The following is a 13,723-nucleotide window of genomic DNA, read 5'->3' on the forward strand; positions in this document are numbered from 1 at the left end:
AAATTTATAATTCTCTATAATTTATTTTATTTTATCTTCTGATCACAGATGTTAAGAAAGATAAGTGAATTCACCAAGTAAAAGATTCAAATAATTTTTGAAGTAGACAAACAAGATATGAAAAATTCCCCATTACCAAACCTTGCCCTTCACTCAGTGAAGAGGGCTGTGTGAGCCGGCTGGAGCATCGGGGGTCTAACTCCATCCTGGCTCACTCAAGGCAGGCATGTCCGTACGTGTCACTGGAGTGTGCTTTCTGGGGTAGGTGGGCCCTCGTGGGCTTGCACAGCCTGGCATTCCTCTCTGTTCCTTGTGCTCCACCTCACAGTTATGGTGGTCGTACAGGCCCCATATCCATGCCCATAGTCCATGCTGAAGACAAGCACTTTATCACTGTGGGGAAATCACGGTTTTGTGGGGAAAGCCCCTGCACGGAGACCCTTGTACTCAAGGGTGACCGTTTCTTTGTGGTGATTTCTAGAAGTAGAATCAATCAACTGCCTGGCTGAAAGTTATGCGCATTCAGGCTTTAATAGTTACTGTCAAACTGTCCTGGGTGGACTGGGGAAGTGTGCACTCCTGCTGCGGGTGTGAGGCGCGTACCAGGCTCACACCCATTCTGTGTCCTCTCTGCATAGATAAAAATATAGAGAGATATAAATAAATAAATTGAGCCAGATAATAAATACTAGGGTCATATTTTATCTACTATAAGAGCATGTATCTGTAAATGCTATCATAAATGTTTGTAGGCCCTCCCTTCCTTCCTGACGGGCCTCACTGTGTAGTCTCGGCAGGTCCGGAACTGGCCTTCCTCTATCTCGGCTCCCAAGTCCGTGCAGTAACCAAGTACGTGTAGTACAGGCAGCCATTCTGCTACTCCTGCCTTCATTTCTAAAAGAATAACTTTTGGCTGAGCACAGTGATCATGTGGGAGGTAGAGGGAAGAGGTTAGGACTTAAAGACCAGGCCAGCCTAGGCTACACAGGACCCTGTGTCAAAAAGCAAAGATAAGATAAAAGAAGTAAATAAATAAAAACGGACATTACAAAATTGGGGGTGAGGGAGGGTTCTTCTTTCTTTTTTAAACTTCATTGTAATATAACCAGAAAACAGTTAAACCATTACTTTTAAAACTTGCCCCGCTCCCCCCACCACACATATGCACATCACCTGTCATTTGTTCCGCCCCCACCATCACACGTATGCACAATGCCAGTTCATTTTTCCTGGGCTTACATACACAGCCTTTTGAAACAAAGATAATGGGAAGTTTGGAAGAAAAAGACTGACCACTGTTTGCTCAACCCTTTCCTAATTTGCATAATTCAGTTGTCTCTGAAGTCTTGCTATTATAAATAACACAGTGGCAAGCAAGCGTCTGCGTGCCTGGGACTTTTTCTGTGGGTGGACTTATTTCCAAAGTGCTTCTCGGATTCTGTGGTGCTTGTACAAACCAGAGGCCTTGTGCTTGTCCGGCGCTGTCAGCCCTTACGCTGACTTTTCATATAACTTAACCCAGGCTTTCACTTATCTACGGCTTTAGTTACCTCTGAGAATCATTTAGGATTAGGAATAGCTCAGGAAGGCAAGAGGAAGGTAAGGGGACCTGTCAGTCACAGAGCTGAGTGACTTGTGACTGAGTTATCCCTAACCTGATTGATCTCCATGTGCGTGTCTTCCTAGGTCTGGGGCTTTCCTCTCGGACCCCTGCTGTGAGTGCATCCGAGTCAACCCCAGGCACCGGCACCAGTACCCCGTCCACACCCACCACCACCAGCCAGAGCCGCCTCATCGCCTCATCCCCCACCCTCATCTCAGGGATCACCAGCCCCCCCCTCCTGGACTCCATCAAGACAATCCAGGGCCACGGCCTGCTTGGCCCCCCCAAGTCTGAACGCGGCCGCAAAAAGATCAAGGCAGAGAACCCAGGGGGTCCCCCTGTCCTTGTTGTCCCCTACCCCATCCTGGCCTCTGGTGAGACCGCAAAGGAGGGCAAGACATACAGGTGGGTGTCTCTTCATATGGTGTCTGGGTGAGGTTGTGGTGGAGATATGCATGGAGTTAGAAAGTGTGGCTCCAGGGGTAAGAGTGGGGCTAAGAGTCAAAGAGCAGGCAGACTCACACCAGTGTGTCAGGGAGAAGGAGGGGAGGAAAAGAATTTAACCCCGTCACAGGTGGTCTAGGGCAGGCAGCATCCTGGGGTGCTAAGAGTTCTGGTCCTCCTTGGCCCATGAGGGTCACCTGGGCCATTTCACAGAATGCTACCTCCAGGGCTGGACCTCCACAAGTCTGAGTTAGTTGGGTGGAGGAGGGGAGGTAGAAACCTGTGCTCGTCAGAAGGTCCCAGAAGATTCTAACGCACTTCCAGGTCACAGTGACTTAGCCTGTGAGAACCTCCTCCTCCAGGGCCACGGGTGTGGCTGTAGGCAAGAAACTTGCCTGACTTCCCTGTGACTGTGTGTATGTCCCCCAGACAGCTGTTCCCAGTTGTCAAAGCTCCCTGCAGACTAGAGGGTGTGTGCGCTGGAACTTGCCCCTGTCTCTCTCAAGCGGGCCTCTGCCCTCTGGACTCTATAAGTAGAATCCGCCCCATGCAGAGAAGGTGTCCCTGGAGACCTGCCCTTTGAGAGAGGAGGTCTTCCTGGAGACATAGTGCTGGGGTGGGGATTTTCCCAGGCCTGAAGCTGCCTCTTGCCTGCAGGTGTAAGGTATGCCCGCTCACCTTTTTCACCAAGTCTGAGATGCAGATCCACTCCAAGTCGCACACCGAGGCCAAGCCCCACAAGTGCCCACACTGCTCCAAGTCCTTTGCCAACGCCTCCTACCTGGCCCAGCACCTGCGCATCCACCTGGGTGTCAAGCCCTACCACTGCTCCTACTGTGACAAGTCCTTCCGGCAGCTCTCCCACCTCCAGCAGCACACCAGGTGGGTGCCCCCTCCCTTCCTCTGCTGTGGCCCCCGGAGCTCAGCACCTCAGTGCTAGAACGATTGCAAAGAGGGGCAGGGGCTCTCAGATGGCTGTTGCTCCCAGGGTCAAGACCAGAGTCCTCTGATGAGCCTTAGGTCATGCTGGATGAAGCCTTTACTGAGGGCGCCATGCTGGATGGAGCCCTTACTGAGGGCGCCATGCTGGATGGAGCCCTTACTGAGGGTGCCATGCTGGATGGAGCCCTTACTGAGGGCGCCATGCTGGATGGAGCCCTTCAGCTTCACTGGGCTCCGCTCTCATCTCCAGGCCTTTGCACTTAACAGTGTGCTTTACTTGAGACATCCTGGCTGCCTTTTCTGCGTCTCTTGGTCCCACTTCCTCTAGCATAGCGGGAGTATGGCTTCTGTGTGCCCACAGGTCCTGAGCATCCAATGACCACTTGTCTCATTTGAATCCGGAGTAGGCTGTCTCATATTTGCCTGTGTGTTTTTCTGGCTCCCTCAATATTTTGGGAGCCATGGAAAGCAAGGGCTTGGTGTCCCGTCTTTCTGTCTCTGCCCCCCGGGGGTGGCAACACGTGTGAGTGTTGGGCGTCTGTTAAGTATTTGTGGACTAGATAGACCTAGTTTGGACAGCGAACATGATTCATCCATTTAACAGACATTTACCCAGCCCCTGTGCTGTGCCAGACGGAATTCTAGAAACAAACCAGACAAAAGTCTCTGCCTAGTGCGGTGTGTGCAGAGCCTAGCTGAGTGTGGGAACGGGGGTGTAAGGAGGTGACAGTGTGTGCAAGGGAGAGCAGGGAGATGCTGGACAGACTGGCTCCCTACATACTACCAGCAGAGTTTAAAAGAGACAGCGTTCAGAAGGTCATAGTCAAGTTTGTTCCACGCGTTCAGAGGGGGGGAAGTACAGCTTGTTCGTGTGACTGTCGTGTCTGAAAGTAGGTCGCCTGTTTATCGGTGCTAACTGGGAAAGGGACTGTTTGCTTGCAGAGTCTGTAACTGCTGACAGCTAAAGTCCCCAACCCACCCCGGTAATGGACGAAAGCTATATGTGAAACCATATTTTATTGTGAGTGTTACTTTTAAAATCGCTTGTTCTGTGGTGTTGGGAATCAAATCTATGGTGTCGTGTGTGCTGGACAAGAGTTCTACCACTGAGCTATAGCCCTAGCCCTGGTAAATTTTCAGTCTGGTGATATCTTTGTATCAGGGATTAAACCTAGAGCCTTGTGTGCTAAGCAAGTTGGCTGCCATGGAACTACATCCCAGACCTTTTAAATTTTCTTTTTGTTTTCTCCTTTAAAACAAGGACTTGTTTGATGATGATGATGGTGGTGGTGGTGGTGGTGGTGATGATGGTGATGATGATGATGATGGTGATGGTGATGATGCTGCTGAAGAGCCTGCCATCTTCCCTCTGCCTCCCTAGTAGCTAGTTTTATAGTGTGTGCCTGCTAACACTCTGCCTGGTCACAGTGTTGCTCGTTGCTCATCTGTCCCTGTGGTCTTCCCAGCCTTCATCCCAGGGTGCAGATGGCTTGCCTTGTGCGTCACTCTGCTGTGAGGAATAGTGGGGATACATGGACAGCATGGCCCAGGGAAGGCTGTCAGCCTGATTCCCATCTCTGTGCCTCCCCAGACACAGATTTGACGGTGGACATGTGTTTCAGCCATTTCCTGATGTAGTCATGCCTTGGTTTTTAAAAACCAATTGGCTGGCCTGGTGTGCGTGAGTACGGGAGACACGCTATCAACAGATAAGCAAGGAGCCACTGGGCACACATTTGATACAAATGCTCTCAGGAGACTCTGCCGAGTCCCCGGGACAGAATTTAATCATCGTGTATATGTGAATTTAAAAAAATACTATTACTAGGAATCAGTGAACTATGAACTAACTGATATCACCTCTGCCAGATTGTAGTATAACAGGGATAGCCCCCTTTTGGAGACTAAGGCTCCCTGTGTCAAGACTCTTGTTCTGTTTGTCTTTAGAAAGGGGCAGCGAGGCACACGTAGCAGAGGTAGGAGGGTCGGGATTTCAAGGCTAGCTTCAGTTACATGTAAGTTCAAGGCCAGCCTGGGCTACATGAGATCCTGTTTGATCAACATTTCTCTTTTTTTACTTAAAGCTTTGCCTCCACAGCCTGTGGAATATGTCCAGATGTTCACCACGGCCTCACTCTCGCAGGATACTCTGTCCTATCAGGCTTGTCATGCCTAATTACGTGAAATTTGTCTTTAAATGTGACATTTCTGCCATGGTCACGGTTACAAATTTGATTTAGGCAGTTGTATCCTGTTAGGAAGGACAGTGGACTCCCTTGGAGCCTACTCACAGAGCTAACGATGGTGAGGGGGGGTCTAACCCAGGCAGAGAGACGGTCTCACTGAAGCACCACTTGTTCTGTGTGGTTTTGTAGACGAGGCCAATCAAGTGCATCGTTTCTCAGAGAGATGTGATTTTAATTTTTCCTTGGTAATATGCTAGTATATAAGGATGTGAAGTTTCTGTAGCCCCTCTCCTCTGTGGATCTGAAGGGTTAAATGAAGCAGGCCATCTGTTTGGAGACTGTTTCATTCTATTTTGTTAAATATAGCTTCCTGAATGAAGGGTCGGAGACAGACCATGTAGAGGGTGGTTCTTCTGGGCTCTTTAAACAATGAAATATTAACCACAATGAAATCAGCTTCATTTTCCTCGGTGATGATCCCTTGTCCTCTGATCCTACAGTTATCAGTCCACTGGGCTATGTTGTCCTTGTTGAGAGCAGGAAAGCATCTCTTCTCAGGCTGACAGCACATTCGAAGCCCAGGTTCCGAGGCACAAGGAACTGAGGTCTGTCCCAGACCTCATTCATCAGAAAGACTCTGGAAGTTTCTGACCTGCTGCTCAGGGCAGAAACACTAAGGCCAATGTGAGGGGCCCAGGGATCTTCTGATAGGACGGCATGATCCTGCCCAGTCGGCAAGATCAGAAGGGAGCTAGAGTCCACTGTCAGGCCTCTCCTGTGCTGCTCTTTGTACTAAGAAGATGGTGCACACAGTGAGTTTGCTTCATCTTCAGAGGCCTTCAGTTAATCCCATAGAGCTAATTGAAAAGGGTATTTTATATCTAGAAAGAATTTTTGTGTGTCTGTGGTTCAGGGGCTCAAACCCAAAGCCTTGGGCAAGCATCTACCACTAAGCTGCATGTGTGTGTGCGTGGGTGGGTGGGTGGTGTATGTGTCCGGTGTATACACATACATGGATACACATGTCCACGTATATACATGGATACGTTTCACAGCCAGGAGCACAAGTGCAGAGGCCAGAGGAAGAGATCTGGTTCTCTCCTGTTGTTGGCAGCCCCTACTTCTTGAAACAAGGTCTCTGGCTGAGCTTGGGGTCAGGCTGACGTCCAGCCAGGCCCAGCATTCCTCCTGCCCCTGCCCCTACCTCCTGCACTGGAATTATGAGTATATGTGTTTAGCCATGTCCAGCTTTCATGTGGGTACTGGGATTCAAACTAAGGTTCTCATGCTTGTCCAGCAAACACTCTTATCCTCTGGGCCGGCTCCTCAACCCTGGAGACATGTAACAGCATGGTTTTGTTTGTTTGAAGCAGGGTCTCACTATGTACCTTTGGGTGGTCTGGAACTTACTCTGTAGAGCAGGCTGCTCTCAGACTCACAGAGAACCCCTTGCTTCTGTCTTCTGGGCGCCAGGACTACAGGAATATGCCCCTATGCCCAGCTAAGATGTGTTCTGTTGACATTTTCTGGGACAATCTCTGTACATCAGCATCTTTGGTCCATCGTGAAAAGCATATGCTGTGGGCTGCAGAGATGGCTCAGTGGGCAAGGGCGCTTGCAGCCAAACCTGATGACTCAAGTTATTCCAGTTCTATAGATCTGGAATTCCCATGGCTGAAGGAGAGAACTGACTCCTGAAATTTGTCTTCTGATTTCTAAGTGTGCACTTTGACATTAGAGCAGGCATGCTTATACACATACATACACAAAATAAATACATAAATGCAAGAAACTGTTTTGGAAGAACAAGCCATGTATGATGTTGTGCTTATAATCCCAGCATTTGAGAGCTGGAAGCTGAAGAGTCAGAAGTTCAAGGTCACCCCCAGCTACATAGTAAATTGGAGGTCTGGGTTATATAAGACCCTGACTCAAGACAACAAGCAGAATGGGCACAGAAGATCTGTGTCCATTAGATATTTATATATGTATGAAGCGAACCCATGGGCACTGAGCCTCTTGTTTGGGGATTTGCTCGTTTCTGAGGCTGCAGACTTCATTGGACATTTGTAATTTTATGTCCAACTAACTGACAACAGGGAGGGGACCGGACAGCCCCTCTCTCTGGGCATTCTCCTTTCTAATAGTTGGTATTGCCCAGCGACCATCTGGAAACTCTATGAGTGTTTGTATACAGAAGGATCTGGAAAAGTTTATTATTCTGAACTAAAGGTCTAGACCCAAGAAAGGCCATCAGCTCCAAGTCAGCATTGGGTAACACTAGACATAGTTGGGGCTCGGTGCTTACGAGCTTGTGCATCTGCTCTGGAAGACTTAAGTGTGGTCCTCACCACAGTCCACAGGCCCACAGCTGACCCTAAGTCCAGCTCCTGGAGGACACAGTTCCTCCGGCCTCTGTGGGCACCTGCGCTGGCATGCACATATTCACACACAGACACACACACACACACAGACACACACATACACACAGACACACACAGATACAGACACACACAAATACACAGACACATACATAGACATACACAGAGACACACACAGATATACACACAGAGACACACAGAGACATATACACAGAGATATACACACAGAGACACACAGAGACATATACACAGAGATATACACACAGACACATACAGATATACACACAGAGACACACACACAGACACACACACACACGGACACATACAGGCTTAATAAAATAAATTCTGTTTTTAAATTAAAAGAAAATAGACACGGTAGCAAGCAGTAAACATGCACATATTCCCACACAGACACAAAGACACATACAGACAGACACACAGACACACAGACACACATATACATACTTAATAAAATAAATCACTTTTTAGGATTAAGAGAAAATAGACACAGTAGCAAGCAGTAATAATGATTAGAAATTCTTTTGTTGTTCGTAAGTAGATTTTGTCTGAGCATTTGTAAGAACGGTCATGGGAGCGTCACACTTGAATTCCAGCTCTTAGGTTGCGCAGTAGGAGCTATTTAGTCCCCTACAAGGGGACTGTTTTGCCAGAATGTTCCCAGGCATGAGGGGAATTGCTTCTGTTTCTGGGAGTTTTGTTTGTTTGTTTGTTTTGTTTTTCTCTCTCTTTCCTTTCCTCATTTGTGTGATTCGACGTTGTAATAGGCAGGAAGCAGAGCCGCATAAAGGAGTCTGTCAACATTCAGAAGGTAATTGGAAGTCACAGTAAGCCACCGTGTCCTCACCCAGTGGCTAAGAGTTTACCATGCTCCCAAGCCCCAGGACCCCCAGCATCCTCTGAATCAAGGAACCAACCTGTTCCATTCTACAGAGACTGTGTCCTGTCTTCCTGCCCTTTGAGAAATCACACACATCTTCCCAATGTTACTGTCATGAAGGGTGTGAATCCAAAGCAAAGCTGTGCCAGGCACTCAGAAATGTACAGCATTGGCAGGAGGTGGGCCAGGCTGGCCCCGAGAGCTGAAGCTGTCCCCCAGACCACCGTTGGGGTGATCCTGTTTAGTGGCTCCCAGAACTTGTATTTGAAAGGAAAGCACATGTAAAGAGTGGATGACCCCCAAACTGTACCCACAAGCCCAGACTTTGGGAAGATCATCTTAGCTAATGGTGCACACCAGAAGCATGTATCAGCTTCGAGCAGGACACTGTCCACTGTGGTCTGTTTACGCACAGTAGGTTCACAGCATGTGTCTTATGCAATTGTGACAAAGAGATACACAGGTGAAAGGTACCACATGCCTACAGGTACCGGGGTGTGAGACTCGGATGAAGCTGCTTCAGGGGGGATTCAGTGAAGTATAGGAGAGTGTTCAGAGTCTGTGGAGGCTACTGCCAGACATGGTACACTACCTGTGTTTGTTTGCATATGCAGGGTGCAAACCATGCTTGCTTTTGCTTTTCTTTCCTGGGCTGTGATGTGTGTGTGTGTGTGTATAACCTTAATCCTACACACACACACATACTCAACTACAGTGGGGAACTGTGTCATTTGGCTTTCTTAAGTGTCTTGACAGTAATTACAATATTAAGAACAGCTATTTAGTACCAAAGGGCCCCTGTGTGCCCAGCACACAGTGCTTTAACACAGGAAGGGCCCCTGTGTGCCCAACACACAGTGCCTTAACACAGGAAGGGCCTCTGGAGTCTTTGTATGGGGTGAGTGTGTTTCTCCACAGGAGAGAGTGTGAAATGAGAGAGAACCCTGAATAGTGACTTTTACTACATCTACCCTCAGTTATGAAATACAAGGTAGTTAAAGTCACCCAGGAGTGGGAAATGCTGGAGTATGGGCGCTCAGTTCTGAAATCCTAGCATACAGAAGGCTGAGGCAGGAAGAATGCTTTGAATTTTAGGCCAGCCCAGGCTAAAATGAGACCCTCCTTAAAAACAAAACCAGGCTGGAGAGATGACTCAGCGGTTAAGAGCACTGACTGCTCTTCCAGAGGTCCTGAGTTCAATTCCCAGCAACCACATGGTGGCTCACAACCACCTGTAATGGGATCTGATGCCCTCTTCTGGTGTGCCTGATGAGAGCAACAGCGTACTCACATACATACAATAAATAAATCTTTAAAAGGAGGTTGGTGAGATGGCTCGGCTGGTGAAGACACTTTCTGCCAAGCATAGTGACCTCAGTTTCATGTCTGCAGCTCACATGGTGGAGTCGCCTCCCCTAACCCTGCAGCAGTGGTTTTTTAACAGTCTTAGATGGATTCTTTTGTGCCCACGGTCTTCATCGTTATCTCTCTTTTAGACGTGAGAACTTGGGACTCAGAGAGACAGGAGGTAGTAGGAGTGTGGTTCATGGGGCCTGAGTTCCAGGAGGAAGGGAGGGGGTGTCTGGGTCTGCACTGCAAGCGCTGTGTGGAGGGGCCAGCGTTAGGTAAGAGCTGGTCTGGTTTTGAGGTCCCCACATGGGGCTGGGATCATGGGGCTGGGGTGCAGGCAGCATACCGGTTTCTGCTGGCTTTTCCTGTGTTTGAAGAGGGACTGCCAGAGCTCAGACAGATCATTCAATCTTCCAGATGTGGGAGCTGAGGCTGGAAGTCCTGGCAGAGGAAGATGTAGGGGCGGGATCCTGGTGATGGGCATGGCCTGACACTCAGGGCTGGTAACTGAGACCTTTGTAGGTAGTGAGAACAGGCAGTCCAGTCCTTTGTCCAATGGCTACCCAGCTGCCTCATACAGGGACAAGTCACTGGTAAGGGCAGACCTTGGCCCAAGAGGGTCCTTTTTATGACTCTACTGTGACAAGGCCAGTGCATGTGGACATGCCCGTGAAAGAGGTATGGTGAGGGGCTATCTGGGAGTGTTGAAAGGCCCCACGTACCAGCAGAGGGCAAAGGCCTTCCTGAGGCTCAAAGCTGTATGTGTGTCGGGAAAGGGGATGTAATAGAGAAAGCAGGGCCAGAGAGGAGGTCTCAGAAACCAAGGCAGAATGTGAACGGGCCCTGAATGCTAGGGTAAGGGCTGGGAACCTTGTCCCAGACAAACAGGGACAGAGTGGGGGCTGCTGAGCAAGGACACAACAAGGGATGATATCATAGCTGAAGTCAGGAGGATACTGAGGCTGAGGACCCACGGAGGAAGCTGGACAGTTGGCATAGTTGGATGGCCGGAGGCCAGAGGGGGTGGTTAGCTGGTCAAGATGTTTGGTGCAGCCCTGTGGAAGAACCTAAGTCCCTGGAGGACCACATGTTAGTCAGCCAACCAACACTCAAGCAACACCTCGGGCAAGAGCCTGAATCTCCTATGAATCTTATTTCTGCTGTCAGTAGCTAACTTTAGAAATGAGAAGCCTTCTCTGTCTGTAGTCCCCAGCTGTCTAGTCAGCTTATGTCAGACTCTGGGGAGATGGCAGTGGGAAAAACCCAGAGAGGTCTCCCTCTTATGGAGGGAGCCAAGAAAACAGAAACTGTAGGATGTCTCAGGGATTTGGGGAAGTGGGAAACTGTGTTCAGACCAGCGGCAGAATCCAGAGAAGGATGCTGGTGGCCTTTGCAGGCCCTAGCTCTTGTTTGGGGCCTTCCTCGACCACCAGAGAAAGTGAGTGGGGCCTGGGGAGACAGGTACTTGGCAGCAGAGGGTCTAGCTGTGGCTCTGGGTGCTGGAACTGCTGTGGGGTGTGGCAGGGGTAACCCCCTCACTGGGCCTGCTCTTGCAGAATCCACACAGGCGACAGACCCTACAAGTGCCCGCATCCTGGCTGCGAAAAGGCTTTCACTCAACTCTCCAACCTCCAGGTGAGTGCCCCACCCCCACTCCCAGCCGGAGCCCACCCGTCTAGGGGCCCAAGAAAGGGGTGGGATGTGGAGTCGGGTCAGCGCTTCACGACCCTTTGCCGCGCTCTTTTCAGTCTCACCAGCGCCAGCACAATAAGGACAAGCCCTACAAATGTCCCAACTGCTACCGGGCCTACTCAGACTCCGCCTCGCTCCAGATCCACCTCTCTGCGCATGCCATCAAGCACGCCAAGGCTTACTGCTGCAGCATGTGCGGGCGGGCCTACACCTCGGTGAGTCCTGCTGCCTGGCACCAAGTTCCAGAGCCTAGAAGCTGAGCTGTGGGCCTAAGGTTCTCTTCTTAGCCCAGGAGCATTTTAGCCCAAGCTTCCGACTTGGGACAGCTGCAATACCGCCCAAGTCCACCAGGGGGCACAGTACCATAGCCAGAGCCACCTATCCTTAAGGGAAAGGGACCCAAGATAGTTCCTGGGTGGGAAAATCCTCCAAAGGAGAGCCTTGGGTACTCAGGTAACTCCGTTATGGGCACGCTTCTAGTCCTTTGACTGTTCTGGTAACAGGCCACCATAGCCAAACGTGCTCACGAGTATCAGTCTCCTGCTATGGAGTGGCTACTTACACGGCTACTGACTAACAGAAGCGTATCAGCGAGCCAGTGACACATTCTTCAGTGTCCTCGACCACTGAGCCGGGCACTAAGGAGACAGGAAACACAGATCAGATAGGGAAGTTAGGGACTACCAATGGAAGCAGGGATTAAATACATAATCACAGGTAAGCTTCTACTGGCAGGCGGTGGGTGCTGTTTCAGAGCAGAACTGACTGCTCAGATCTAGCCCCAGGAACCCTGAGCAGGATGCCCCTCTGGGGTCGGACGCTTCCTTGCGTCTGGTAATATGTTAGACAACTTCTGTATCTACCCACTGGGTGCTGGTAGCAACCTCTCGTCTCCAAGATGAGGTCACTAGAAATGTGTGCAGACTCTGGGTATGTCCACAGGACGGGCAGCCCTTTTTCTAGTTGAGAACCACAGTTTTGAGAGACAGTAAAGAGTCCAAGGAGACAGAGTTGGGGACAATCCAAATGAGGTCTTTGGAGGAAGGGATGCATAATAGCTTTCTGTCGCAATAACAAAATACCTCAAACAGTCGATTTAGAAGATGAGGGTTGGTCCTGGCTCCTGGATATGGAGGTTTCCGTCCATGGGCAGCCGGGTCCTGTGTCTGCTCACCATGCATGACTGTCCTCAGCCTCTGCTCTCAAAGCAAAATCCAAACATCCTATTGTTTGTAAAAGCTTATGTCTCTAAGGGCCGTGACTCCTTTTAAAAACATACCCATGATATCTTTATAATCCCTTATTCAAAGGCCCATTGTCCAGTACCTAGACAGCATGGACATATTCATCTGTCTCCCAAATGCCATCTTTTTATCTATAGAATTTTTTTTTTTAAAGAGCAAGACCCGAATAAGGTTCCTATATTATCCTGTGTCTTAGTCAGGGTTTTACTGCTGTGAAGTATGGACACCATGACCATACCAGCAGTTATAAAGGACATTTAACTGGGGCTGGCTTACCGTTCAGAGGTTCAGTTCATTCTCGTCATGCCGGAAAACATGATGGCACGCAGGTATAGACACCGTGCTGGAGAAGGAGCTGACAGTTCTACGTCTTGATCTGCAGACAGCAGAAGGAGACTGTGTGGCCACACTGGGTGTAGTTTGAGCACAGGAGACGTCAAAGCCTCCCCCCACAGTGACACACTTCCTCCAACAAGGCCACACCTCCTAATAGTGCCACTTGCAGTGGGCCAAGCATTCACACACATGAGTCTATGGAGGCCATTTGTAAGGGGCCATTCCTATTCAAACCACCACACCAGTGTCAGTGTCTTTCAGGCACAGCCTCCCTCGCCCCTCTCTCCTTGCTTTGTGGAGACTGGTTTCTGTCTTGGCTGTTGCCGACTGCTTCCTCTGGCTTATGGAACACCTTACCACATCTGTAGGCTCTCTCCCAGTCTCTGCCTGACAGCCCATCTTGAGTGGCAGCCAAGGACAGGGTATGGACAGAGCCCGTGGGCATGCAGACAGCCCAGGTCACCTCACCAATCCAGTGATGATTCCTCAGGACAGACTTAGAGCCAGTGGGGAACAGGATGACTTGGGTGTGGCTTTACCTCCAGAGAGGGTCTCCTGGAGGTTTACAGAGACCAGGAGTCCTGCTTCCAACTGGAATAAACTGTTGAGACTGGGAAGGAGTGTCCCCGTAGCCCTCACTGAAACGG

At 49.8% G+C, this 13,723-nt stretch overlaps 1 protein-coding gene and 1 long non-coding RNA gene across 6 annotated transcripts in view; one reads left to right on the top strand and one right to left on the bottom strand.

Annotated features, from left to right (window-relative positions):
• Znf362 (zinc finger protein 362) overlaps positions 1-13,723 on the top strand; it is a 32,881-nt gene that overhangs the window by 17,185 nt on the left and 1,973 nt on the right. For all 5 annotated transcript variants that reach the window (XM_034503456.2, XM_076934166.1, XM_034503457.2 and 2 more), the window contains 4 exons: positions 1,687-2,008; positions 2,705-2,929; positions 11,361-11,439; positions 11,553-11,711. In XM_034503456.2, the coding sequence (XP_034359347.1) occupies positions 1,687-2,008; positions 2,705-2,929; positions 11,361-11,439; positions 11,553-11,711 (785 nt within the window). The remainder of the gene's footprint in view (positions 1-1,686; positions 2,009-2,704; positions 2,930-11,360; positions 11,440-11,552; positions 11,712-13,723) is intronic.
• Positions 11,929-13,410, bottom strand: LOC143442345 (uncharacterized). Its single transcript, XR_013110447.1, has 3 exons — positions 13,017-13,410; positions 12,579-12,692; positions 11,929-12,134 (listed from the first exon to the last, which is right to left on the bottom strand). It is a non-coding gene; the product is annotated as an uncharacterized LOC143442345 (long non-coding RNA).

This window comes from Arvicanthis niloticus, chromosome 5 (assembly GCF_011762505.2).
Source record: "Arvicanthis niloticus isolate mArvNil1 chromosome 5, mArvNil1.pat.X, whole genome shotgun sequence".
NCBI lineage: Eukaryota > Metazoa > Chordata > Mammalia > Rodentia > Muridae > Arvicanthis > Arvicanthis niloticus.